Source organism: Triticum urartu, chromosome 1A (genome assembly GCF_056163025.1).
Source record: "Triticum urartu cultivar PI428250 chromosome 1A, HENAU_Tu73, whole genome shotgun sequence".
NCBI classification, from domain to species: Eukaryota; Viridiplantae; Streptophyta; class Magnoliopsida; order Poales; family Poaceae; genus Triticum; species Triticum urartu.
In genome coordinates, this window is record NC_141873.1 from 22,121,428 (window position 1) to 22,148,871 (window position 27,444).

A 27,444-nucleotide genomic window follows, 5' to 3' on the forward strand; every position below is an offset into this window, starting at 1 on the left:
TATTGGACAGGAGGGGCATCTGTTTTTTTTTCTTTTTTGAACCTGGACATCTTCGTGACACGGCCCAGGGCCCGGGCCCAGTAAAAACACGACACGACACTGAGCAGGTGCGTAAACGCTCTCAGAAGGCGGAAAATGACCTCTCTCCTTCTCTTCTGATCTCCGCGACCTCTCCCTCCATGGCCGCCAAGAGGAAGCCCGGCAGGTCGCCGCCGGCGGCGGCGAATGCGACGGAGTAGGCGAGGGAAGACGACGCGGAGGGGCTCTTCTCCTCGCGCTCCGTCGCCGACGTCGGCCTCCACCACCCCACCCTCCGAGGTCCCTCCAACCCTCTCCGCTTCCCCTTATCTGTGGCCCTAGTGATTTGGCAGTCCCTCGGGGTACTAGGATCTACTTCTAATTGTGATATGGAGAGAGTAATAATAATATGTGAACATTAGGGCCTCTTTTTTCTAAGTTGGCCAGAATTAGGCTGTTTTTGAATAATATATGCAAGGAAAATAGGAATTTGCTCTCTCTTCTGCTGCCTGCGGCATCACTGGCATCATTTCAAGACTCCATACTCCTAGAAAAATTTGAATCAACAAACTGTAACAGCAGCAGAAGCAGCACATAGGCACATAGGAGCAAGAGAGAGCAAGAGGGGCACTGGGTCTGTGGAGGAAGACAAGCAGAGGAGGAAGAGGAGCACAGATGAGAGGATAAATCGATCCTCACCTGCCGGCTGCCGAGGAGGAGGACGATCGCCACAGCCGCTGCTGGAATCAGAGGAAAGGGACCGCTCAAACCGAGAAGAACAGCCGCCACCGCAACACTCCCTCGGCCTCTCTTCTCTCCCCACCCTTTTACCCTAGCCGCCAAGCCAATTTTGGCCCAGGCCTTATATCCCCCCTATCTCCTCCCGCCTGTATTAAGCGCTGCCCAAAAACACTTCCTTGAACATTGAGTACAATTGCCGTCTTCAAATCAGAAATGGCAATCCTCTCATCTTCCATACCATCAGTTTTGAGAAAACAGCAAATCCAGTGTCCACTAACCTCATGTCTTGTAGGCCCAATACACGGACCGAAACAATGACCAAGTAAGTACACATAGTTAATATTCGTTTAAAAGGACACCAGATTCACTTATGGAGCAACTTTCTCGATCAGTCGTTCAGAAATTAAATAGAACTAGCAAGATGCCCATGTGGTGCACGGAACATCAAGATGCATTTATATGAGTAGTTTATTTTGTGAGAGAAAAGGATTAACGCGGGAAGGCCTTATTTGCAAATATGGAGAGGGGTGTGGGTATCTTTTTTGCAAAATTGCCATAGTTTCCTTCCTATACGTCAGATATAAATCGAACGACCTATATTGCAGGATGGCAGGCACACCATCATCACCAACTCTGTTTTTTATAAGAGTAGAGATGACAGAAGCAAAGTACGTACAGTTGCCTTTTGCTACATATGATTATGTAGTTGCGCAGTTGGACCAAATCAAAACATGTTGAATGTCAACATTATTCGCCATCCCATCTTCTTCCAAGAGACTAGTTCCCAATGCTCATCTGACGAAAGAATATATGTCTTACAGTGTTCAGCAATTTAGACCCATTGTGTTGAGAATCATGCAAGTGGTTACAGAGGTGGTAAAGTTGCCTATGGATGTTTGTGCACTTGAAAAACTGTTCGAGTCTTACTGATCATCAGGTTTCCATTTCGATATAGCATAAAATACTCTCCCTTTCCATCCTTGTAGCAGCCAACCGCGATCTTCAACAGCAAAAAATTCCTCATGATAAAGTGAGTTCTTCATGTGTACTGTTTTCTTTAAGACAGCTTGATCGACAGGAATCTGCTGGAACCCAGCCTTGAGAAACCTTGCTTGCCACTGCCTGTAACTTTCTGGCCTAGTCCTTTCTGCATCCTCACATGCTATGAGGTTAAGTGCATCCCGCCCAAATATGATCCTCTCAATCATCTCTCTCGCTTCATTATCCCGTGGAACATTTGCATCAAGCATATCAAACATTGAAGAGTAATGGAGCATAACCTCTTTGAATCGTTGTATGAAGAAGGGAGAACTGTGTAAACCATTCATGGTGCAAGAAATAAAAACCTTTGGGTTCATCCTCCTCATAATTTTCAACACCTCATCCCTTGCGCTATTTATAGATTCGGTTTCATGACCAAGATTCTTCATCCGGAATATGCAGTTGATTATGAGAACTTCATCCTCATCAATGTTAAGATCCTCAATTTTAATGGTCTCCCATCTTGAAGCGGCAATGCCCTGATACTCAAAAGGTACCTTGAACATGTTTGCATAATCAGCTAACCGCTTCCCTGTCTCCTCGATCATTTCGCAGGAGCGAAAACCTGGCTGGGGAGCTTCTATACCTGTGATCCGAAGCTTAGGGACTCCCTCTTCTCGCTGTGCAAACCTCTGAATCATTGATGGCCACTGAAAGCCGAAGCTGATGCCAAAATCGACGATGTGCACCCTTGGTTGCCTTTGTGAGACATCAAGAATAGTTTGGTTGGCAAAGTTGTATGACACCCTTTTGAAAGGGCAAGCTTCAAGAAGAAGGCTGTAAGCCTCTAGCCAATCTCTGGTATTTGTTCGCCTTTCCATGAGATTGCGATAAACCTGACTCCCAATTCCAGCCAAGCGTGCCTCAAGGCCATCCACCAAGTAAAATGCCAGTCTCTGAGTACAATCACCATCTGCTGAGGAGTGTCGTTTTATCTTCTTTAGGAGGTCATTGGCCAACAGGTGGTTGTCTTTTGCCACAGCTTCTGCGCAATGGATGAGGAGAGTCCTGAGATCAACCAACTCTTTCCTCGGTTGCTTCCTAACCCATAGCTTCTGATGCCCTCTGCTCCGGCTTTTCAGCGAGTTTTTGTTTCCTTCCCCCGCCATCCTTTCTCGCAGTCTTGTTATTCCATCGAAACTCTTCTGACCATAGCATAGCAGAACTCGGTCAAAATTTTCATTTCGAATTATTGCACAAGTGGTGATGGCATGATGTTTATTGCTCCTTCCTTGAAAGGTATCCCAGCCCCTTTGGTCCGTCACCTCAAAGATTGTGTTTTCGCTCATTTCTCCTACTTTTGCCTTTGTAGTCAGTTGGGAAATATAAAGTATGTCGTTCTTTAAATGTATCACCAGCTTAACAATACTTGCAGCAAACATCTTTTCCTCCTCGACACCTCTTTGACAATGCAAGGCAGGGAAGCCAGATCCGGAAGTCCATCCAACACTTGTCAACGGCTGGTTTGGTAGAAAAAGACTCCTATTGTAGATATATGGACTCAACGGGGTTGCTAAGGGCTGTAACACATTGTAACTGGAATAGTCATTACTGAAGCTAGTGCTCCAGAGCCTCTTGTAACGGCTGGTCCCACTCTTATCAGAGTCGTCTGGTTTGTTGTTGGTATGCAATGGCGGCCAGTTAGTAGCCGATGCGCATACCTCCCCAAGAATGTCACGAAATGGCTTCTCAGCATCCTGGAGAGCAGCCTCCCCTTGGCATATGTTGACCCTCTCGTCGACGTCTTCCATCAGCATCTGGCTTATGTAGTGAAGAGCTTCATTTGATCTTATCTGGCGGTGCTCATGGCTACCCCCTGGAGAAATCTGAAACTGGTTTTGTCCAAGGCTGCTTTTGTTACTGCACAACCCAGGGTCAGTGACTCCACCAAGCAGATCTGTGCTTTCTTGGTTTGCTGGGGAAAGAACTTTGGACTGTGGATCACTCAGGTCGTAGTTGTACACGGTGGGTTGCTGCTGGGAAGAGGAATCACTTTCATCGGTTGCTGCGATATTGTCCAGATTGTCATGGAGAGGTTCAGTCGCCATTGTGGAAAGTCTGCTTTCCACCTCAATATGAGATATATGGTTCTTTGTCCCACAGCAAATGAATCAGCTTCTTTCCTGGAAGAAGAAAAAGGGGAAATGGAAGCTAAATTATTTGGTTCACCTAGCAAATGTGCTACAATCTAGAATGGCCATAAAACGGAATTCTGGTCAGCGAGCGCCTTTTTTCCCTTCATTTCTGCTTCTTCCTTTTTACTGGAGGTTCAGCTTGAAAAACTAAATTCTGAAGGCTTGCACACATGAGAACAACTATTTTAGCCGGTTAAACACAGAATGTTTAAGCATCAACAATAGAAACAGAACACCTAAAGCGATTTTGTATATATGACGCGCCTAATACCACTGTTCATTTTTCTTTGCAGGAGGCTCCCATCTGATCTGAGCAAGTAGCAAAGGTAGGGAAGCACACACCTTGGTTATTGAGCAGCAGCATCAGATCCAATGCTTTGAGAGAATGGTTGTTCCATCAGATTCAGTGCTTTGAGAGAATGGTTGTTCCTCATCAGATCCAATGGTTGTGGTGGTGTGAAGTAAGTTTGTTGTTCCTCTTGTTCCTTGTGGCTTTGTTCCCAACGTCAGCCATGGTGATTGTGACAGAGAATGAGTCCAGATTACAAGCAATTATCCTGTCGATTAGTTCTAGGCCCGGCGGTGTATCAGAGGCATAAAAAAGTGTTTATTAGGAACGCTTGCCTGGGCTTCAACATTATTAAAGTTCCTAATTGAATAGTTAAAACAAATCTGAGGTAATCAAAAAAAAGGAGATGCACTAGTCAAAGAAAAATTTCTTTCTTTTCCACTTGATTGTTGATATATATATAATGGTTTTGGTTGAATTTTTCGAGGATAGTTTGTTGTGCTTTATCTCAATAAAAAAAAATCTGATTTTTTTTCCGTGATTATTATAGTTCACAATTGAATTGTTGGTGTCTAGCTAGTCTGATGAGATTTTCACTTGTGTAGTTCTGTCCTGAAGTATTTGTACCAAATGTTTAATTACTGTAACTGCCTTTGAATTTTATTTACAACTTCGACAACAGTGTTAGTTATCAGGTCATGAAAATGCACATCCAAATTCTATTTATACTGCTAGAAGAACAGGTAAAAAACAAGAGAAAACTAATGTAGAAGAATATAAAACAAAATCTGTTAAAAATTCTGTTGTAATAGAAAAAGGAGGCACTATATAAAGGAATTTTTTTTCTTCATTTGTTAGTTGATATGTATAATGGTTGAATTTTTGGAGGGTAGTTTGTTGTACTTTATCTCATTAAACCATCAGATTTTTTGTTGTTGTACTCCCTCTCTCCCGAATTACTGTTTTTTTGTGGGAAAAACTTCAAATCTATTCATTTTCAATAATGGTAGTACAACGAACACTAGAAATAATAAAAAGAGAAAAGTATATTTTTTGTCCCTCAACTCTTGGTGAAATCTAGATTTGGTCCCTCAACTCCGAAACCGGACAACTTGTACCCCCAACTACCGAAACCGGACAAGATTCGTCCCTGGTCTCGATTTTGACTGGTTTTGGTGCTGATAGACCCCAGTTTTGACCGGTGCTAACTCAAATTGGCGTAATTTTTTCATATCCATAAATTTTTGAAATTCACACAATCTTTTCAAATCCACGTAGTTTTTTTGAGGTCGCGTATTTTTCCCAAAAATAAACATACTTTTTTCAAATCCGTGAACTATTTTGAAATTTGTGTACTTTTTCTGAATCCATGTTTTTTTAATTTGCGTACTTTTTCAAATCAGCGTATGTTTTCAAGCTCGTGTAATTTTATCAAATCCATGAAGTGTTTTTGAAATTTGCATGCTTGTTTCAAATGCGCATACTTTTTAAAGTTAGTGCATTTTTTTCAAATCCGTGTTCCTTTTCCAATCCATGAGCTTTGTTTGAAATTCACGTACTTGTTTCAAGTTGACATAATTTTTCAAGTTCACATATTTTTTTTCTAATTTGCATAAAAGAAATCCAAATCCGCGTACTTTTTCAAGTTCGCATAAAGTTTTCAAATTCATGAACTATTTCCAAAAAAATGTACGCAAATATGAAAGGGTATGTCATTTTTTTTAAAAATAGATGAATTTGAAAAACTACATGAACTTCTAAAAAGTAAGTGGATTTGAAAAAAGTACGCAGATTTGAAAAAATTAGACAAATTTTAAAAAAGTTCATGTATTTCAAAAAAGTAACCAAATTTGAAAACATTAAGCGAACTTGGGAAGAAGTACGTGAATTTGAGTCGACACGGTCAAAACCAGGGTGAGACAACACCAAAACCGGTCAAAACTGTGACCAAGGATGAACCTTGTCCAGTTTCAATAGTTAATGGTGAACAACTTATGATGGACTTTGCATCCATATCCTTCAGACATTGCTATAGAGAGGCCAATCAGGTGGCAGATGAATTAGCAAAGAACTCTTTTACTACTAGATCTTCTAGTTCTTGGGATGATGAGATCCTTGATTTTATTTCTCATCTGCTTGTAAATGACATGTCTATTATTTGAGAAATAAAGTCTATTTGCAGTAAAAAAAAATGATGCAAGTTGTCCAGTTTTAAAGTTGAGGGATCAAATCTAGATTTCGCCAAGAATTGAGGGACGAAAAGTATACTTTTCTCTAATAAAAATTACATCTAGATCTATAGACCACCTAGCGACGACTACAAGCACTGAAGCGAGCCGAAGGCGCGCCACTATCATCACCCCTCCCTCACTAGAGTCGGGCAAACTTTGTTGTACTAGACAGTCGAGAAGTCGTCGTGCTATGGCCCCGTAGAACTAACATACCAAAATAGCAAGCGCTGCCGATGAAGAGTGTAGATAAGAAGGATCCAATCTAAACACACAGAAACATAGATGAACAGTGAATAGATTCGAGCAAATCCATCAAAGACAGATCTGTCGGAGACACACCTCCACATGCCCACTGACAATGGTAGACGCATCAACGGAACCTCCACATGCCCACTGACAATGGTAGACGCATCAACGGAACGGGGACTAGGCGAGAAGACAATTATTCCATCTTCAGAGAGCCGTCGGCGTCTTGCCTTCCTGGGCAAGACACAAACCCTAACAAAACTTAAAAAAAAAAACTAAAAATGGAGCCCTTCCACCGGCAAGGGCCGGGAGCCACTCCGCCGCCATGGCCCTAAGGCCACCCGAGACGGGGTGGACCGGCAACGGTGCCTGCGGGAGGCAAAGGAACCCTAGCTTTTTTGGGGAGGCGGCGGTTGGCTAGGTCGTGTCTCTCTCCCGAATTACTTGTCTCCCAAATTGATGTATTTAGCACTAACTTAGTGCGTGATGGAGAGAGTAATTATTTTCTTTATTTTGAGATAAAACGTTTTTTGACATGTCTTCATATTATAAAGATTTGAGACCGAAATCCGGTTGGTGCTCCCGAGAGCGCGCGCCCCTGCACACGCACACGGGAAAAAACATTCCAAAGTGTGAAAAAATTCCAAACAAAAATTTGGCGCATACATCTCGATATTATATGAGTGCACGTCAAGTTTCAGAGAAAGCCGACATTTTTTGTGGCTTGTGTAAAAGAGACAAAAGGATGTCTTGTGAAAAGCATTTTTTGACACCGGATTTTGTCTTTTTCACAGACGACACATAAGTTTTCAGTCGCAAAACGATTTTTCAAGTATGTACAATATCGAGATGTGCGTGTCAAGTTTTTGTTTGGATTTTTTTTTAACATTTTAAAATATGTTTAAAACACATTTTAAAACCAGGAGCGCGTGCTCCCATGTGCCAAAACACCACTCTCGATTTGAGATTGATATACACAGCAGAAAAAAAATGTTATTTACCCTAAACTCGGCACAGTTAAAACACGACACAGCACAGGGCCCAGGCCCAGTTAAAACACGACTCAGCAGTTCAGCAGGTGCGCTGCGTAATCGCTCTCCGAAGGCGGAAAACGCCTCCTCTCTCTCTCTCTCCCCCTCCATGAGTCCATGGCCTGGCCGCCAAGAGGAACCTCGGCAGGTCGGCGGCGGCGGCGGCGCCGAAGGAAGACGACGCGGAGGGGCACTTCTCCTCGCGCTCCTTCGCCGACATCGGCCTCCACCACCCCACCCTCTGCGCCCGCCTCCAAGGTCCCTCCCTCCTCTAACCCTATCCGACTCCCCGTGTTTCCCGACGCCCTGGTGGTATGGCAGCCCCCTCGGTGAACATATGATTATTTTTGAACTCACCTCCTAATGTAGCCCACGTTTTTTTAAAGAAAAATCTGTGCATATGGCTTTCAAATTTCCAATCTGAACGATTGAAATGATACTCGTAGTTTGAAGCAGAAGTTTGATCAAAGACATGTCCTAAACGCCACCCGCCTAGACCTAGTTGTGAATGTGATATGGAGCGAGTAACATGTCCAGAGCGTCGCATATGCATTCTATTGGATTCGTGCATAGGAACCTTGTTTGCCGTCTTCATTTCAGAAATCACTATTTCTCTGGCCTTCCATGTCACCAATTTTGAGAAGTAGACAGTGCAGTAATCTCCTTATTTACAGTAAAATCAGTGTCTAGGTATGGTAGTTCCATCATTCTCATGTCCAACAGGCCCAATAGATGGATCAAAATGATAACCAAGTACACATAGTTAATATTCGTTTAAAAACACCAGATTCACTTATAGAGCAAATTTCTATAATAGTTTGTTCAGAAATTAAAAAGAACACACAAGGTACTATTTTACAGTCGCCTTCTATTTATTTCCAACATATGGTACTGCATGTTGCGCAGTTGGACCAAATAAAAACATGTTGAGTATAAACATTCGAATCTCCATCACATCTCCTTCCAAGATAGGTTTCCGATGCTCATCTCTGACGAAAGAATGTCTTGCCGTCTTCAGAATTTTAGATCCACCGTGTTGAGAAGCATGCAAGGAAGTTGTCTCCGCAGCCTGCAAAACTGTACGGATCTTACTGGTCACCATGCGTTTCATCAGGTTTCCATTTGGATATAGCATAGATTACTCTCCCTTTCCATCCTTGTAGCAGCCAGCCGCAGTCTTCAATAGCAAAGAATTCGTCATGATAGTGTAAGTTCTTCATGTGTACTATGTTCTTTAAGATGGCTTGATCAACAGGAAGCTGCTGGAACCCAGCCTTGAGGCACCTTGCTTGCCACTGCCTGTAACTTTGTGGCCTCTGAGTCCTTTCTGCATCCTCACATGCTATTATGTTAAGTGCATCCCGCCCAAATGGGGTCCTCTCAATCATCTTTCTTGCTTCATTATCCAGTGGAACATTTGCATCAAGCATGTCAAACAATGAAGAGTAATGGAGCATAACCTCTTTGAATCGTTGTATGAAGAAGGGAGAACTATTTAACCCATTCACAGTGCCAGAAATGAAAACCTTTGGGTTCATCCTCCTCATAGTTTTCAGCACCTCATCCCTTGCACTATATATGCCATCGGTTTCAAGACCAAGATTCTTCATCCGGAATATGCAGTTAATTATGAGAACTTCATCCTCGTCAATGTTAAGATCCTCAATTTTAATGTTGTCCCATCTTGAAGCGGCAATGCCCTGATACTGAAAAGGTACCTTGAACATGTTTGCATAATCAGCCAACCGCTTCCCTGTCTCCTCGATCATTTCGCAGGGGCGGAAACCTGGCTGGCAAACGTCTATACCTGTGATCCGAAGCTTAGGGGCTCCCTCTTCTTGCTGTGCAAACCTCTGAATCATTAGTGGCCACTGAAAGCCAAAGTCGATGCCAAAATCAACAATGTGCACCCTTGGTTGCCCTTTTGAGACATCAAGAATAGCTTGGCTGGCAAAGTAGTATGACGTCTTGACAAAAGGGCAAGATGCAATAAAAACACTGTAAGCCTCTAACCATTCTGTGGTACTTGTTCGCCTCTCCATGAGGTTGCGATAAACCTGGCTCCCGATCCCAGCCAAACGTGCCTCAAGGCCATCCGCCAAGTAAAATGCCAGTCTCTGAGTACAATCACCATCTGCTGAGGAGTGTTGTCTTATCTTCTGTAGGACTTCACTGGCCAACAGGTGGTTTTCTAATGCTATAGCTTGTGCGCAATGGACGAGGAGAGCCCTGAGATCAACCAACTCTTTCTTTGGTTGCTTCCTCTGCCATAGCTTCTGACGTCCTTTGCTCCGGCCTTTCAGTGAGTTATTGTTTCCTTTCTCCGCCGTCGTTTCTCGTAGTCTTGTTGTCTGGTCGGAAGTCTGACAAACATGGTCTAGCAGAACTCCGTCAAAATTTTCATTTCGAATTATTGCACAAGTGGTGATGGCATGGTGTTTATGGCCCCTTCCTTGCAAGATATCCCACTCCCTTTGGTCTGCCAGCGCAAAGATTGCGTTTTCGCTTCTCTCTCCTGTTTTTGCCTTTGTAGTTAGTTGCGAAATAGAAAGTATGCCATTCTCTAAATATATCACCAGTTTATGAATGCTTGGAGCAAACATCGTTGCCTCCTCGATGCCTCTTCTCTGACAATCCAAGGTGGGGAAACCAGATCCAGAAGCCTGTCCAACACTTGTCAACGGATGGTTTGGTAGAGAAAGGCTCGTATTGCAGATGTATGGACTCAAGGGGGTGGTTAAGGGCCGTAACACGCTGTAACCGGAACAGTAATTACTGAAGCTATTGCTCCAGAGCCTCTTGTGACAGCTGCTGCCACTCTTATCAGAGATACCTGTTTCGTTGTTGCCATGCAATGGCAGCCAGTAAGTGGCCGGCGTGTATCCCTGCCCAAGAATGTCACGGAACGGCTTCTCAGCAGCCTGGAGAGCAGCCTCCCCTTGGCATATGTCGACCCTCTCGTCGACATCTTCCATCAGCATCTGGCTTATGTAGTGAAGAGCATCGTTTGATCTCATCCGATGATGTTCCGCAGCGATTTGAATTTGGTTCTGTCCATGGCTGCTGTTGACATTGCACAACCCAGGGCCAGTGTCTGTACGATGCAGATATGTTCTTGCTCCAGTGGTTGGCTGGGGAAAGAAGTGCGGACCTCTCTGCTTGTAATTGTACATGGTGCGTTGCTTCTGGAAAGAGGAATCACCATCGTATGGTTTGTCGGTTGCTTCGACAGTGCCCAGATTGTCACGGAGAGATTCAATCGCCATTGTGGAAAGTCTCTTTTCCACCTCAATTCGAGATAAGTGAATCTTCTTCGTCCCACAGCAAATGAATCAGCTTCTTTCCTGGAAGAAGGAAGTGGGGAAATGGAAGCTAAATTATGTGAGACGAATTTCGGTTCACCTTGCTCATGTGCTACAATCTACAATGTCTGTGAAACGGATTTCTGCCCAGCGAGCTCCTTTTTTTTTCCTTCACCTTATGCTTCTTCCTTTTTATTAGAGATTCAGTTTATGATTGTTTTGGCATGCCATACTGATTGAAAACTAATTCAGTTTAGAGATGCAGACACGAGAATAACTACTTTACCCGGTTAAATATAGAATCTATGACACGCTTAATACCACTGCTCAGTTTTATCTGCAGGAGGCTTCGCAAGTAGCAAAAGTAGGGAATCACACACCTTGGTTATTTAGCAGCAGCAGCAGCAGCAGATCCAGTGCTCTGAGAAGAGTAGTGGGGATGTGGGCTATGAAAGAATAGTAGTGAGCTTGTGGTGTTGATGTGAACTAAATTTGTCGTTCCTCTACCTTATGCCTTTGTTCCCAACGTCATAAGATTGTGACAGAGAATGGTCCAGAGTACATGCAACTATCCTGTCGATTAGTTCTAGGCCCGGCTGCGCATCAGAGGTATAAAAAAGTGTTTATTAGGAATGCTTTCCTGGGTATCAACATTATTAGGGTCCCTAATTGAGTCGTTAAAAAATTCTGAGGTAATCGAAAGGAGATGCACTATTTGAAGAAAATTTTCTTTCTTTCCCACTTGATAGTTGATATATTCTGAGATGCACTAGTTGATATATATAATGGTCTTGGTTGAATTTTTCGAGGATAGTTTGTTGTACTTCATCTCAGTAAAATAATCAGATTTTTTTTGGTTATCTTATTAGTTCAAAGTTGAATTGTTGGTGCCTAGCTAGTCTGAGACTTATGTTCTGCCGTACCTGGAGTATTTTACCAAGGCTTGAGTGATACAGTTGTACTAGTTGATTATTTTAAGATGCACTAGCTGATATATATAATGGTCTTGGTCGAATTTTTCGAGGATAGTTTGTTGCACTTCATCTCAGTAAAATAATCAGATTTTTTATTATCTTATTAGTTGAAAGTTGAATTGTTGGTGCTTAGCTAGTCTGACACTTCTGTTCTGCCGTACCTGGAGTATTTTACCAAGGCTTGAGTGATACAGTTGTACCAAATGTTTAAGGAGTGTAAATGCCTCTGAATTTTATTTACAACATCGACAGGATTGTTAATTATTATGTCATGAAAATGCACATCCAGATTCAATCTGTAATACTAGAAGAACAGGCCAAAATAAATACTAGAAGAAAATAAAACAAAAATCTGTTAAAATTTTGGACGTAATTGAAAGAAAAAAGGAGGCACTATTCAAAAAACTTGTATTTTTTTCATTTGGTAGTTGATATATATAATGGTTGAATTTTTGGAGTGTAGTTTGTTGTACTTTAGTATCTCATTAAACCATCAGTTTTTTCTGTAATTATTTTCTTTGTGTTTCGAGATTGGTATAGTGGTATCATATAAAGGCTTTGAGATTGGTCACTGTGATATATTAGACGTGTTCGCGGCCATTAGTAACTAATAGATTTCACCTTCTTGTCATTTGGAGGGCTCCGTCAACATCAACAACATTAATTAGTTTGATAAATTACATCTTGGCATTTAAAGGGCTCCGTCAAACATTGGTGGGCTAGTAGAACCAGCATGAACATTCCATATAGAAAAGCTATGGCCTCGCCCGCGTCTTCCGGCACAAAAGTGTGCTGCCCACAATAGTCCTAAACATCATCATGGAGGAGGCCCAGCTATGGGTCGCCACGGGTGCAAAGAAGCTTGGTAAAATTGTATTGCGCGAGTAATTGTCATGCAGTGTTGTAAGGGATGATTGTAAAACTCTATTCTCAGACAAATCTTTTGCCCCCATTTAAAAAATATATATGTATCACACAGCAAAAGAACAAATGTTGTTTACCCTGAAGAAAATTACAGAAATGAACAGGCAGTGTTTGTACTTTCTTTTATTTCAAAGAGAGATAAGCATCATTATTATTTTTTGTGTGTGAGAAAGGAAAGATAATATTATTTGAGTGCAATCACCATCTTCACTAACTACCTATTTTTTTCATAGTGTGTGATGTATTTTCATAGTGTGCTGCCACCATCTTCACTAACTACCTACTTTTTTAGAAACCACAAACTACATAGTTTGTGCTTGGTTTTCACCTAGGCTGTTGAATGTGACCTTGTATTGATGCCTATGTCACCAACCATTGTAACTTGCTCACCTAATAATATATAAAACTCTCATCTTGTTCATCATATTCCGTTTAGTGGACATTGACATTTTTTTATTTTGTTAAGAAATTAGGCAATTTTTGGTTAAGTTTAACTAGATTAGCATCATCACAAGATTACTGACATAGTGTTGTCATGGTTCTGGCGATGACAGCTCCTGGTCTAGATATGGAGGCCTTGACCGAGTGATGGAGGAGGACCCTCGGGTTGGATTGGCCACCTTAGTACCTCGTGTGGCAAGGAGTTTTTTGAACGAGACGATATCTTGTGTTGCTGTGGAATTGAATATACAAATTGTAAATAATGTGTAGAATGTTAATTTAGTCCTTCCGATTTAAACTATGTGAAAATTTTCTACATCGGAAAGAAATTCTTAACATGAAAAGTTGTGCATGTCACAGTTAAATATAGATGCATTTAAAACTCACTTAGAATGGCGCTCATGCTTGTTGCATGATAAATGATTCTCATGCATAGATCGAACGGATGCTAGTGGTACTGGATCAAGCTAGTAACTCACTTAGAAGTTTGTTTTATCACTCTCATTTTTTTAAGCAACTTTTTTTTAGCAAACCACTCTCATGTATATTAGGATGATGAGCTGGCAGCTCAAAAAAAATAGGATGATGAGCTGGCAGCTCAAAAAAAATAGGATGATGAGCTGGCGTCATAGGTTTTTTTAGGACTAGCTGGCGTCATAGGTGAAGCCTAACATGACACAGCCCAGGGCCCAGGCCCAGTTAAAACACGACCCAGCAGTTCAGCAGGTGCGTAAACGCTCTCCGAAGGCGGAGACGCCTCCTCCTCTACGGTTCTCACTCCTCTCCTCCGTGACCTCTCTGTCCATGGCCGCCACGAGGAAGCTCGGCAGCTCGCCGCCGGCGGCGGCGGCGAATGGGAAGGCGTAGGCGAAGGAAGACGACGAGGAGGGGCTCTTCTCCTCGCGCTCCTTCGCCGACCTCGGCCTCCACCCCACCCTCTGCGCCCTTCTCCAAGGTCCCTCGCCCTCTCCGATTCCCCGTATCTCTGTGGCCCTAGTGATTTGGTAGTCCCCTCGGGAACCAGGATCTCACGTCTTTTCTGAGAAAAATACGTACATATGATTTTCAAACTTCTAATCTGGATGGTTAAAATGATGTTCGTAGTTAAAATTTTAAAAGTTTGACTCGAGGCATGTCCAAAACTCCACTTTTTTGTGATATGGAGAGAGTTTGGATTCGTGCATAGGAACCTTGTTTATATTAAGTACAATTGCTTCAAATAAGAAATGAGAATCCTCTGATCTTCCATATCGCCAGTTTTGAGGGATGGGCAGTGCAATATTCTACTGTAATTTACAGCGAATCCAGTGCCCAGGTATGGTATTTCCACTAATCGCATGTCTTGTAGGCCCAATACAATAACCAAGTACACATAGCTAAAAGAACGCCAGATTCACTTACGGAACCCTTTGTTCAGAAATTAAATGGAGCGACAGAAGCAAAGTGTTGCACAGTTGCCTTTTGCTGCATATATGGTCGCGTAGTTGCGCAGTTGGACCAAATCAAAGCATGTTGAATATCAACACTCAAATCACCATCCCATCTTGTTCCAAGATATACTAGCATAAAGTAGCGTTGCGTTGAGAATCATGCAAGTAGCGACAGAGGCGCTAAGTTGCCGATATGTTTGTGCACTTGAAAAACTGTTTGAATCTTACTGATCATCATATGTTTCATCAGGTTTCCATTTAGATATAGCATACATCACTCTCCCTTTCCATCCTTGTAGCAGCCAGCCACAATCTTCAACAGCAAAGAATTCTTCATGATAATGTAAGTTCTTCATGTGTACTATGTTCTTTAAGATGGCCTGATCCACGGGAAGCTGCTGGAACCCAGCCTTGAGGAACCTTCCTTGCCACTGCCTGTAACTTTCTGGCCTCTGAGTCCTTTCTGCATCCTCACATGCTATTATGTTAAGTGCATCCCGCCCAAATGGGATCCTCTCAAGCATCTTTCTTGCTTCACTATCCCGTGGAATATTTGCATCAAGCATGTCAAACACTGAAGAGTAATGGAGCATAACTTCTTTGAATCGTTGTATGAAGAAGGGAGAACTATGTAACACGTTCACAGTGCCAGAAATGAAAACCTTTGGGTTCATCCTCCTCATAGTTTTCAGCACCTCGTCCCTTGCACTATTTATGCCATCGGTTTCATGACCAAGATTCTTCATCCGGAATATGCAGTTGATTATGAGAACTTCATCCTCGTCAATGTTAAGATCCTCAATTTTAACGCTGTCCCATCTTGAAGCGGCAATGCCCTGATACTGAAAAGGTACCCTAAACATGTTTGCATAATCAGCCAACCGCTTCCCTGTCTCCTCGATCATTTCGCAGGGGCGAAAACCTGGCTGAGCAACGTCTATACCTGTGATCCGAAGCGTAGGGGCTCTCTCTTGTTGCTGTGCAAACTTCTGAATCATTAATGGCCACTGAAAGCCATAGCCGATGCCAAAATCAATGATGTGCACCCTTGGTTGCCCTTTGGAGACATCAAGAATAGCTTGGCTCGCAAAGTAGTATGACGTCCTGACAAAAGGGCAAGCTGCAACAAAAAGGCTGTAAGCCTCTAACCAATCCGTGGGACTTGTTCGCCTCTCGATGAGGGTGCGATAAACCTGATTCCCGCTCCCAGCCAAGCGTGCCTCAAGGCCGTCCGCCAAGTAAAATGCCAGTCTCTGAGTGCAATCACCATCTGCTGAAGAGTGTTGTCTTATCTTTAATAGCAGTTCACTGGCCAACAAGTAGCTGCCTTCTGCCACAGCTTGTGCGCAATGGATGAGGAGAGTCCTGAGATCAACCAACTCTTTCCTCGGTTGCATCCTAGCCCTTAGCTTCTGACGGCCTTTGCTCCGGCCTTTCAGTGGGTTCTTGTTTCCTGTCTCTGCCATCCTTTCTCGCAGTCTTGTTATTTGATCAAAACTCTTCCGACCATAGCATAGCAGAAATCGGTCGAAATTTTCATTTCGAGTTATTGCACAAGTGGTGAAGACAAGATGTTTATTGCTCCTTGCTTCCAAGATATCCCAGTTTTCGCTCCTCTGTCCGACCGTCTCCTTTATAGTCAGTTTGGAAATAGAAAGTATGTCATTCTCTAAATATATCACCAGCTTACCAATACGTGGAGCAAACATCGTTGCCTCCTCGACATCTCTCTGACAATGGAAGGCAGGGAAACCAGATCTAGAAGTCGGTCCAACACTTATCAACAGGTTTGTCAAGGGCTGTAACACGCTGTAACTGGAACAGTTATTACTGAAGCTTGTGCTCCAGAGCCTCTTGTAACAGCTGGTACCACTCTTATCAGGGTTGTCTGGTTTGTTGTTGCTATGCATTGACGGACAGTTAGTAGCCGGCGCGTATAGCTCCCCAAGAATGTCACGGAATGGCTTCTCAGCAGCCTGGAGAGCAGCCTCCCCTTGGCATATGTCGACCCTCTCGTCGACCTCTTCCATCAGCATCTGTCTTATGTAGTGAAGGGCATCATTTGATCTGATCCGGCGGTGCTCAGGGCTACCGCCTGCAGCAATCTGAAATTGGTCTTGTCCATGGCTGCTGTTGACACTTGCTTGGTTGGCTGGGGGGAGAACTGCGGAGTGTGGACCACTCAGGTCGTGGTTGTACACGGTAAGTTGCTGCTGGGAAGAGAAATCACCCCTGTATGATTGGTTGGTTGCTACGACAGTCTCCAGATTGTCACAGGGAGGTTCAGTTGCCATTGTGGAAAGTCTGATTTCCACCTCAATATGAGATATATGATGCTTCTTTCTCCCACAGCAAATGAATCAGCTTCTTTCCTGGATGAAGAAACAGGGAAATGGAAACTAAATTATGTGAGACGAATTTCTGTTCACCTTGCTCATGTCCTATAATCCCGCAGCGCAAAACGGAGTTCTTCTTCTTCATTTTTATTAGAGATTCAGCTTATGATTGTTTTTGCATGCCATAGTGATTGGAAAAAAAATCCGTAGGCTTGCAGACACGAGAACAGCTGTTTTAGCCGGTTAAACATAGAGTGTTTAAGCATCCATAGCTAAAGCAATTTTCAGTCTACGACGCGCCTAATACCAGTGTTCCTTTTTATTTGCAGGATGCTCATGTGATCTGAGCAAGTAGCAAAAGTAGGGAAGCACACACCTTGGTTATTAAGCAGCAGCAGCAGCAGCATCAGATCCAATGCTTAGAGAGAAGAGTAGCGAGGATGTGGACTATGAGAGAAGAGTAGTGAGGTTGTGGTGTTGATGTGAGCTAAATTTGTCGTTCCCCTACCTTATGGCTTAGTTCCCAATGTCATGAGATTGTGACGGAGAATGGTTCAGATTACAAGCAATTATTCTGTCGATTAGTTCTAGGTCCGGCCGTGCACCAGACCTATAAAAAGGGTTTATTAGGAGCTGGCCTGGGTTTCAGTCATTATTAAGGTTCCTAATTGTATTGTTAAAAAAAGGAGATGCGCTGTTTAAAGAAATTTGTCTTTCTTTTGCACTTGATGTGTATAATGAAAATAGCACTTAGCTGGTATTCAAGGAAAAAAGAAGGCACTATTCAAAGAAATTTGACATAAAAAAAAGTCTTATACACACTGTGTTTTGGGACGGAGGGAGCATCACGGAAGTGGGTGTGGTTCTTTTGTTTTCTTTGAGGGGGAGGCAGGTCTAATTTTTCATGAGTGAGTTCTGGCGTGACCAGGTGGGCCTAACGTGACACGTCCCAGGGCCCAGGTCCCAGTCATTATTAACGTGTTGAGAGTTATTTTAGTTGGAGGTCAGAAAATGGAAGTTGCTTATTTTAGTTGAAATGTTAGAATATTTGCAGAAATGAAACATTGGGGAGGAAATGCACCTGCACGAAATGAAAAAAAAATACTGATTTGAAAATTACTAGGTGGAAAATGTGTTGAAAGTTTTCTCAGATGGGTCTACAAAAATACAAGTTGACTATATTCTTTGAAATTTGAGAATATTTCCAAATAGGGATGAAAGGTACTTGCCCCTAAAAAAACTAAACATTGGGAATGAAATGTTGGGGAGAAAAGAAATACTGGGTGAATTTTTTGTTGAAAGTTGTCTTAGTTGGAAGTCAAAAAATGAGAATTGTATAAATTTTGGTTGAAATTTGAGAATGTTTCCTTACAGGATTAGGGACGAAAGGTACCTGCCTAGAAAAACGAAATATTAGGGTGAAAAGAAATAGTAGGTGGAAATGGTATTGAAAGTTTTCTAAGGTGGATGACGAATAATAGAAGTTGTCTACATTTTGAATTGAGTTAAATTCGTATGTGAAAATAGTTTCTAATGATATATATTTTTATAGCTACCAACATCTCATATACTCCCTCTCTTCCAGTTTATTGGGCTCATCTTAGACCTACTTAGGTGCCAAACAACATATTAACACTACTAGTAGGAGGCACGTGCACTGCACGTGGTGTCCTGGTCGAACTGCAGGTAAGATATCTGTTGCTTCATAAAAAAAATCTCTGTTTACACGATAGGTACTACAAAGTCAGCCACATACGATCTTGAATGAGAAAACTTCTAGTCACCATCACGTGAGGATGCAAGGTGTGCGCAGTAGCCGTGCAGTGTCTCCTATTGGTCCAGAAAAATCCCGTCCACCTCGTTTTGGCGGGCGACTGGATGGAGCGAATCCCAGTGACTACAGTCGTTGGATCACTCGAGTTTGCTATGATAAACGATAGGGATCCACTCCATAGAAGAAATCAACGGCTAAGAAGTGCCTCTCATCAGGATGGATGGCTAATCCCAAATTCAAAATTTATTGTACTATAGTAGTAGAGATATGCATGGCCCTCTCACTCCTTCATGCATTGGTTTATTCTAAATTGGGAATAAAAATTTGACAAAAATTAATGTGGATACAATTATATTTGCATGTTCCAAAGACAATGAGCCTTACAAATTGACTTTTTTGTTCATGGAGTATTATTAATTTTATCAATTAGCAAAGCCAACCTCGAACAACGTAGTAGGTGCTATATACTTGGATGGATGAGAGTCTAAACTTAAACACTTGCCATGCAATTCAAATGTGCCTTTGAGATTTTAGAATTTTACTGGGTTGAGGCACAAGATTTAATGGATGGAGGCCCATAAAATCTAACCCGATTAAGGGATAGATCAGTAGGGACATCTTCATTCATACTCGCTCTGTCCCATAATATAGTGCGCAACGCATATTGGTTTTCATGAAAGTCAAAGGTCATAAATTTTGACAAAATTTATAGAGAAATTGATCTTTCTTCGGTAAAGGGTGGATTTTAAATCAAAATTCAAAACATTGGTAAAGGTAAAAATAACAAATTCAACACTGAATAGTAGATGCCATAAGTTGGGCTTTAGATTTGGCCCATTATCACATTGATGTCAAATTTATCATTTTTGTATCTCATGCAACGTTTCGAATCTTCATATGATATTTTATGACAACATATATTAATATTGTGTCAATGTAGATTGTTTTCAGATTTTTAAAGATATTTTAATATGCGCTACGGCGTCCGAGTGCACCGGTGCAGAAGATACATTCCGGGAGAAGGGTCTTATTTTTCTGGAACTAGTGCAATATTTGTGTGTTAATCATGTGATTAGTGCAATATTTGGTATGATATTAATTACACGTTTAACGCTCACCATTGGAGCAGTCTAGATCGTTGGATTGACTTAGTTCGATGGCCTAGATCAGTTGGATCTGCCCCTTTGGATCTTTTTATATTGGTATATAGATATAGATATAGATATAGATGAGTTCTGGCGTTTGATGGCCGAGATCAGTTGGATCTGCCCCTTTGGATCTTTTTATATTGATATATAGATATAGATATAGATATAGATGAGTTCTGGCGTGATCAGGTGGGCCTAACGTGACACGGCCCAGGACCCAGGCCCCAGGCCCAGTTAAAACAAGACCCAGGGTGCGTAAACGCTCTCTTCTATCCTCCACGACCTCTCCATGCCACCAAGAGGAAGCCCGGCAGGTCGTCGGCGGCGGCGGCGGCGGCGACGCGGAGGGCCTATTCTCCTCGCGCTCCTTCGCCGACCCCACACTCTGCGAGGTCCCTCCGACACCCCCCCCCCCCCCCCCTCCCTCTCCTATTCCCCGTGTCTATGGCCCTGGTGGTTTCGCTCTCTGAACGGAACTCGCCCCCTAATGTCGTCCCCATCTTTTTCGAGAAAAAAACGATGTGTATGATTTTCAAATTTCCAATCTGAATTATCAGAATGGCATTCGTAGTTTTAGTAGCAGAACTTTGCCAGAAGAAATGTCCAAAACGTCACCCACATAGCTGTGATATGGAGACAGTAATAATATGTGAACATTACTGCATTCTGTTGGATTCGTGCATAGGAACCTTGTTTATGTTACTCCCTCCGATCCATATTAATTGTCGCTGCTTGATTTTGTACTAGAGCAGCGACACGGAGGGAGTAATTGCAATTGCCGTCTCAAATCAGAAATGACAATCAGTATCGCCAGTTTTGAGAGAGAGGCAGTACAATAATAATCTACTATGTACTTTACAGCAAAATCCAGTGTCTAGGTGTGGTATTTCCACTAATCTCATCATGTCTAGTGTGTTCAAGAATTAAATAGAACGACAGAGGCAAAGTATTGTACAGTTGCCTTTTGCTGCATATGGTCGCGTAGTTACCAAGGTGCTGCATGTCAACATTCAAATCACCATCCCACCTTCTTCCAAGATGGCACTTCCCAATGCTCATCAGACAAAAGAATATCTTACGCTGTTCAGCAATTTAGACCGATTGCGTTGAGAATCACGCCAGTAGCTGAAGAGGCGGTAAGTTGCCGAGATGTTTGTGCACTTGAAAAACTGTTCGAATCTTACTGGTCCCCATATGTTTCATTAGGTTTCCATTTAGATATAGCATAAAGTACTCTCCCTTTCCATCCTTGTAGCAGCCAGCCACAATCTTCAACAGCAAAGAATTCTTCATGATAATGTAAGTTCTTCCTGTGTACTATGTTCTTTAAGATGGCTTGATCGACAGGAAGCTGCTGGAACCCAGCCTTGAGGCACCTTGCTTGCCACTGCCTGTAAATTTCTGGCCTCTGAGTTCTTTCTGCACCCTCACATGCTATGATGTTAAGAGCATCCTGCCCAAATAGGATCCTCTCAACCATCTTTCTTGCTTCGTTATCCCGTGGAACATTTGCGTCAAGCATGTCAAACAGTGAAGAGTAATGGAGCATAACCTCTTTGAAACGTTGTATGAAGAAGGGAGAACTGAGTAACCCATTCACGGTGCCAGAAATAAAAATCTTCGGGTTCATCCTCCTCATAGTTTTGAGCACCTTATCCCTTGCACCATTTACGGCATCGGTTTCATGACCGAGATTCTTCATCCGGAACATGCAGTTCACTATGAGAACTTCATCCTCGTCAATGTTAAGATCCTCAATTTTGATAGTCTCCCATCTTGAAGCGGCAATGCCCTGATACTGGAAAGGTACCTTGAACCTATTTGCGTAATCAGCCAACCGCTTCCCTGTCTCCTCGATCATTTCGCAGGGGTAGAAACCTGGCTGGGGAACGTCTATACCTGTGATCCGAAGCTTAGGGGCTCCCTCTTCTTGCTGTGCAAGTCTCTGAATCATTAATGGCCACTGAAAGCCGAAGCCGATGCCGAAATCAACGATGTGTACCCTTGGTTTCCCTTGTGAGACATCAAGAATAGCTTGGGTGGCAAAGTAGTATAACGCCCTCCCAAAAGGGAAAGCTGCAAGAAAAAGGCTATAAGCCTCTAACCAATCTGCTGTACTTGTTCGCCTTTCCACGAGATTGCGATAAACCTGACCCCCGATCCCAGCCAAGCGTGCCTTGAGGCCATCCGCCAAGTAAAATGCCAGTCTCTGAGTACAATCACCATCTGCTGAAGAGTGTTGTCTTATCTTCAATAGCAGTTCACTGGCCAACAGGTAGCTGTCTTCTGCCACAGCTTGTGCGCAATGGATGAGGAGAGTCCTGAGATCAACCAACTCTTTCCTCGGTTGCTTCCTACTTCTGCTCTGGCCTTTCAGTGAGGTCTTGTTTCCTTCCCCCGCCATCCTTTCTTGCAGTCTTGTTATTCGGTCAGAATGACCATAGCATAGCACAACTTGGTCAAAACTTTCATTTCGAATTATTGCACAAGTGGTGATGGCATGATGTTCATTGTTCCTTCCTTGAAAGATAGCCCAACCCCTTGGGTCTGCCACCTCAAAAATTGTGTTTTCGGTCCTCTCTCTTACTTTTTCCTTCGTAGTCAGTTGGGAAATATAAAGTATGTTATTCTTTGAATATATCACCAGCTTATCAATACTTGGAGCAAACATTCTTTCCTCCCTGACACCTCTCTGGCCATGCAAGGCAGGGAGGCCAGATCCGGAAGTCAATCCGACACTTATCGATGACTGGTTTGGTATAAAAGGACTCCTGTTGCAGATATATGGACTCAACGGGGTTGCTAAAGGCTGTAACATGTTGTAACTGGAATAGTCATTACTGAAGCTAGTGTTCCAGAGCCTCTTGTAACGATTGGTCCCACTCTTATCAGGGTTGTCTGGTATGTTTTTGCTATGCAATGGCGGCCAGTTAGTAGGCGGCGTGTATCCCTCCCCAAGAATGTCACGGAATGGCTTCTCAGCAGCCTGAAGAGCAGCCCCTTGGCATATGCCGACCCCCTCGTCAACGTCTTCCATCAGCATCTGGCTTATGTAGTGAAGAGCATCGTTTGATCTGATTCGGTGGCGCTCAGGGCTACCCCCTGCAGCAATCTGAAATTTGTTTTGTCCATGGCTGCTGTTGACACTTACTTGGTTGGCTGGGGAGAGAACTGTTGAGTGTGGACCACTCAGGTCGTAGTTGTGCACGGTGAGTTGCTGCTGGGAAGAGGAATCACCATCGTATGGTTGGTCGGTTACTGCGATGCCATCCAGATTGTCACGGAGAGGTTCAATCGCCATTCTGGAAAGTCTGATTTCCACGTCAATATGAGATATATGGTTATTGTTGTCCAACAGCAAATGAACCGGCTTGTTTCCTGGAAGAAGAAAAAAGGGAAATAGAAGCTAAATTATGTGAGATGAATTTTGGTTCACCTTGCTCATGTGCTACCATCTAGAATGCCCGTAAAACAGAGTTCTGCTTCTTCCTTTTTATTTGAGATTCAGCTTATTATTGTTTTGGCATGCCTTTCTGATCAAAAACAAATTCCAAAGGCTTGCAGACACGAGAATGAGCCGGTTAAACGTAGAATCTATGATGCGCCTAATACCACTGTTCCTTTTTATTTGCAGGAGGCTCCTCATCTGATCTGAGCAAAGAGGCAAAGTAGGGAAGCACACACCTTGGTTATTAAGCAGCAGCAGCAGATCCAATGCTTTGAGAGAGGAGTAGTGAGGGTGTGGACTATGAAAGATGAGTAGCGAGGTTGCGGTGTTGATGTGAAGTAAATTTGTCGTTCCTCTACCTTATAGCTTTGTTCCCAACGTCATAAGATTGTGACAGAGAATGGTCCAGATTACAAGCAATTACCCTGTCGATTAGTCCTAGGCCCGGCCGCGCATCAGACCTATAAAAAAGGGTTTATTAGGAGCGCTGGCATGGGTTTTCAATCATTATTAAGGTTCCTAATTAAATTGTTAAAGAATCCAAGGTAATCAAAAAAAGGAGATGCACTATTTAAATATTTTTTCTTTCTTTTCTTTTCCACTTGATAATTGATATATATAATGGTATTGGTTGAGTCTTTTTCGAGGATAATTTGTTGTACTTTATCTTATTAAAATAATTAGATTTTTTTCGTGATGATCTTAGTTCAAAATTGAATTGTTGGTGCCTGTGGAAAAGATGAAACCCTAGAATTATGTGTTGTATTGATCTGACCCTTGTGTAGGGTATATATAGGAGTACAAGAGGAGTACAAGACAAGTTATATGTGATTTAAACTAATTCTATCTCTATCTCCTTATCTCTAACTTAAACCCAATTATATTTCTGTCGTAGCGGGAGTGAAGTGGACGAGTACGACTGGACTTGAAGTCTTGCACTTTCGTCGTCTTCTCTGCTGCACCATCATCAGCTGCGTCTCTGATGGGTTGGCACCTAGGGCGGTGACTGCGTCCCCTTCTGGTGCCTTCATGCCTTCTCCTCTATCCCCTCCCGCAGTCACAGCAGAAGTGGCTTGGACGCTAGTGACGATGCGGACGCTGTTGACTGGAGTTGTTGCCGATGAGTTGGTGTAGACGTAGCTGTGTGGTCGATGTCGAGGTAGCCGGTCAGGGTGATGTAGCCGTGGTCGATGGTGTGATCGTCGTGGATGATGAAGCCGCACAAAGCTGGAGGCGCAAAAAAATGTGCTATGACGGGGCTGCAGACGTGGACGATACACCTTGCGGATGTCAAAGGGTGCCGTCGGCGATGAGTCCGCCGGTTTTACCAAGACCGGAGGAAGCCCATCGAGCACACATCGGTTTTGCCAGAACCGTGTGGCCGTGTAGGGTCGCCAATGTAGTGACGCCGTGTCGATGCAGTCGTGGATGATGCGGTCGATGCCGTCGTCGTGACGCGGTCATTGCCGTCGTCAAGGTCGCGTCTTGCAGAAAAATCTGTCAGAGGACGCTAGGTGTCCATCTTGTGGACGAGGTGGCGGCGATGTGTTGACAATGATGGTGATGAAGATCACGTTGATAAAGACATTGGCGATGAAGTGTCGGCGATGGCGTTGCAGCGGTGTGTCGACGATAATGTGTCGCTTGAAGGCGTCCCTCGCGGCGACCAAGTGTTCGTGCCGAAGAAGTCGATGAAGAATTGCGTCGCTTTCCACACCGGCCTGGCATGTGGATGAAGCATGCTGATGTCGCTTCCCGTATATGTACTCGACGAAGTTCTATATGACGATGCGGTCGTACAACTCGGTGTTGATGTTGGGCTCGACAAAGAATAACTGTGCAGATGCCGTGTCGATGTAGGGTGCTTGGGGCGCCCGCAGCTGATGCTGGCATAGTGCCCTCCCGTGATCCTACACAAACTCTTGCGTCGTCTGTGTGCGCAGGAGGCCGGTTGGAGGTGCAGCGAGTTCAAGGATTGCATCTGGTCGCAGCCGCACGGATCTGCGGGATTTTCTTCGTCGGACGGGATCAATCTAATACAAATTTACTGGCTACTGAAAAAAATCAATCTAACTGAATACCGAAAATTGGAATTGACCTAATCTATGAAAGTGATCTAATCTATGGAACCAATGTGATCTTTTGATCAATTGGGTGCCGCGCCCCCGGGGAGAGGAGATTAATCTCCCCGGGGACGGCCTGCTGCGGAAGTGGTGGAAGGTCCTAAGATCGGCGTCGTGAGACTAACCGCTCTAATATCATGTGGAAAAGATGAAACCCTACCCTTGTGTAGGGTATATATAGGAGTACAAGAGGGGTAGAGACTTGGAGTACAAGACAAGTTATATGTGATTTAGACTAATTCTATCTCTATCTCCTTATCTCTAACTTAAACCCAATTATATTTCTAACAGTGCCTAGCTAGTCTGATGAGATTTGATTTATGTTCTGCCATATCTGAATATTTTGTACCAAATGTTTAATTAGTGTAACTGCCTTTTAATTTTATTTACAACATCGACAACAATGTTAGTTATCAGATCATGAAAATGCACATCCAAATGACTTGTGGCTGCTTTAGTACAACTTTTTAGTTTAAAACTGTACCAAAACAGTGACAAGTAATATGGATCGAAGGAGTACTATAGAAGAACATGTAAAAAAACTAGAAGAAGAAACTAAAATAAAATCTTTTAAAAAATTCTGATGTAATTTAAAAAAAGAGAAGGCACTATTCAACTAACTTGTAAATTTTCTTTTCATTTGGTTGTTGATATGTATAATGGTTCAACTTTTAGAGGGTAGTTTGTTGTACCAAGTTTGTGCTTGTTTTTTGCCTAGGCTATGCCAATGCGACCTTGTATTGATGTCTGTCACCAACAATTGTAAGTTGTTCACCTAACGTACGGAATTCACATCTTGTTTATCTGATTACATTTAGGGAGCATTCACGCGCGCACGCACACACAAAAGGAGATTTCATTTTGTTAAGATATTAGGCAGTTTTTGGTTAAGCTCAATCTAGATTAGCATTATCAAAAGATTACTAACATGGCAAATCGCATAATACAGGCTAGGAACATTCATATGGGCCAGAGGCACATGTCAACGAAGAGAGATTCAGAACATATGAATTCACCGGAAACTTTAGTGCAACAACATCATTAGCCAAAGTGGTGAAGATGAGGTGGTTGCCAACTCGCAAGGAAGCAGACGAAATATCGCCGTGGATGTAGTCGAATTTGAACGAGCAGTCGCGCAGAGACGGTCTCAAAAACCTTATTGCCCCTCACCCGGTGCATGTTCTCAAGGGACTCGGTTTTGAATAGGCCTGCTCTCCTGGATTATTGTACATGTGGTCGCCAGAGAAGCAGGTACAAGTGTGCACCAGGTGATGTCTACCGCTGTGTGTATTTTTCTACAGTGTCTCCTTTGCATTTCCTCTACACAGAGATGATGCCTAGGAGAGTGAAGCGATGCAACTAACACATGGCGGAAGAGCTCTTTGAAAGTAGAAAGTGTCTCCACAACTAGCTCGAGTATTGACATGTACTCCCTCTGTTTCGAATTACTTGTCTTAGATTTGTCTAGATACGGAGGTATCTAGCACTAAAATGAGTCTAGATACATCCGTATCTAGACAAATCCAAGACAAGTAATTCGGAACGGAGGAAGTACACCCAGAGCTAAGCCGTGCACTGCCATACAAAATTTGTGTTCTTCGAACAAGGCATATAATGCAGCTCAAGCTCGAACTCAATTCACATGACGTGACCCACTCGCTTTTGCATGAAGTGAGTGAGTGAACATGTGCGTTGTTACTCTCTTCTCTCCCTACAAGGAGTGGTTGAACAACCGAAGTTTTTATATTGGTGCTACTCTTTCTCAACTAGCAGTATGGTTTTTGAGGTTGTCTTTGACTACCAGGTAGAGCA

The 27,444-nt window shown here is 43.1% G+C and overlaps 3 protein-coding genes, 4 long non-coding RNA genes and 1 pseudogene across 7 annotated transcripts; 4 read left to right on the forward strand and 4 right to left on the reverse strand.

The window, feature by feature from the left end:
• Nucleotides 1-4,400, forward strand: LOC147988606 (uncharacterized). The gene is made up of 2 exons (XR_015617305.1): nt 1-318; nt 4,229-4,400. It is a non-coding gene; the product is annotated as an uncharacterized LOC147988606 (long non-coding RNA).
• LOC125543458 (scarecrow-like protein 30) lies at nt 328-4,015 on the reverse strand. The gene has a single exon (XM_048706823.2). The coding sequence runs from the start codon at nt 3,846-3,848 to the stop codon at nt 1,683-1,685; it is 2,166 nt and encodes a 721-aa protein (XP_048562780.2). The 5' UTR covers nt 3,849-4,015; the 3' UTR covers nt 328-1,682.
• Nucleotides 4,401-7,790: 3,390 nt separating the features above from the next.
• On the forward strand, nt 7,791-13,738 carry LOC147988607 (uncharacterized). The gene is made up of 2 exons (XR_015617331.1): nt 7,791-7,990; nt 13,487-13,738. It is a non-coding gene; the product is annotated as an uncharacterized LOC147988607 (long non-coding RNA).
• Nucleotides 8,751-10,998, reverse strand: LOC125532575 (scarecrow-like protein 9). The gene has a single exon (XM_087544826.1). It carries the CDS (start codon nt 10,996-10,998, stop codon nt 8,821-8,823), a length of 2,178 nt encoding a protein of 725 aa, XP_087400952.1. The 3' UTR covers nt 8,751-8,820.
• Nucleotides 13,739-14,070: 332 nt separating the features above from the next.
• LOC147988608 (uncharacterized) lies at nt 14,071-17,863 on the forward strand. Its single transcript, XR_015617330.1, has 2 exons — nt 14,071-14,328; nt 17,469-17,863. It is a non-coding gene; the product is annotated as an uncharacterized LOC147988608 (long non-coding RNA).
• Nucleotides 14,337-17,458, reverse strand: LOC125543474 (scarecrow-like protein 9). Its single transcript, XM_048706840.2, has one exon. It carries the CDS (start codon nt 17,095-17,097, stop codon nt 15,028-15,030), a length of 2,070 nt encoding a protein of 689 aa, XP_048562797.2. The 5' UTR covers nt 17,098-17,458; the 3' UTR covers nt 14,337-15,027.
• A 2,355-nt stretch (nt 17,864-20,218) lies between the features above and the next one.
• Nucleotides 20,219-24,087, forward strand: LOC125543496 (uncharacterized). Its single transcript, XR_007298520.2, has 2 exons — nt 20,219-20,453; nt 23,696-24,087. It is a non-coding gene; the product is annotated as an uncharacterized LOC125543496 (long non-coding RNA).
• On the reverse strand, nt 20,510-23,687 carry LOC125543462 (scarecrow-like protein 34 pseudogene; annotated as a pseudogene).
• Nucleotides 24,088-27,444: the final 3,357 nt, after the last annotated feature.

Bases quoted from the DNA above. Each gene is read 5' to 3' on its own strand.
- LOC125543458 (XM_048706823.2), bottom strand. From the start codon at position 3,848: ATGGCGACTGAACCTCTCCATGACAATCTGGACAATATCGCAGCAACC.
- LOC125532575 (XM_087544826.1), bottom strand. From the start codon at position 10,998: ATGGCGATTGAATCTCTCCGTGACAATCTGGGCACTGTCGAAGCAACC.
- LOC125543474 (XM_048706840.2), bottom strand. From the start codon at position 17,097: ATGGCAACTGAACCTCCCTGTGACAATCTGGAGACTGTCGTAGCAACC.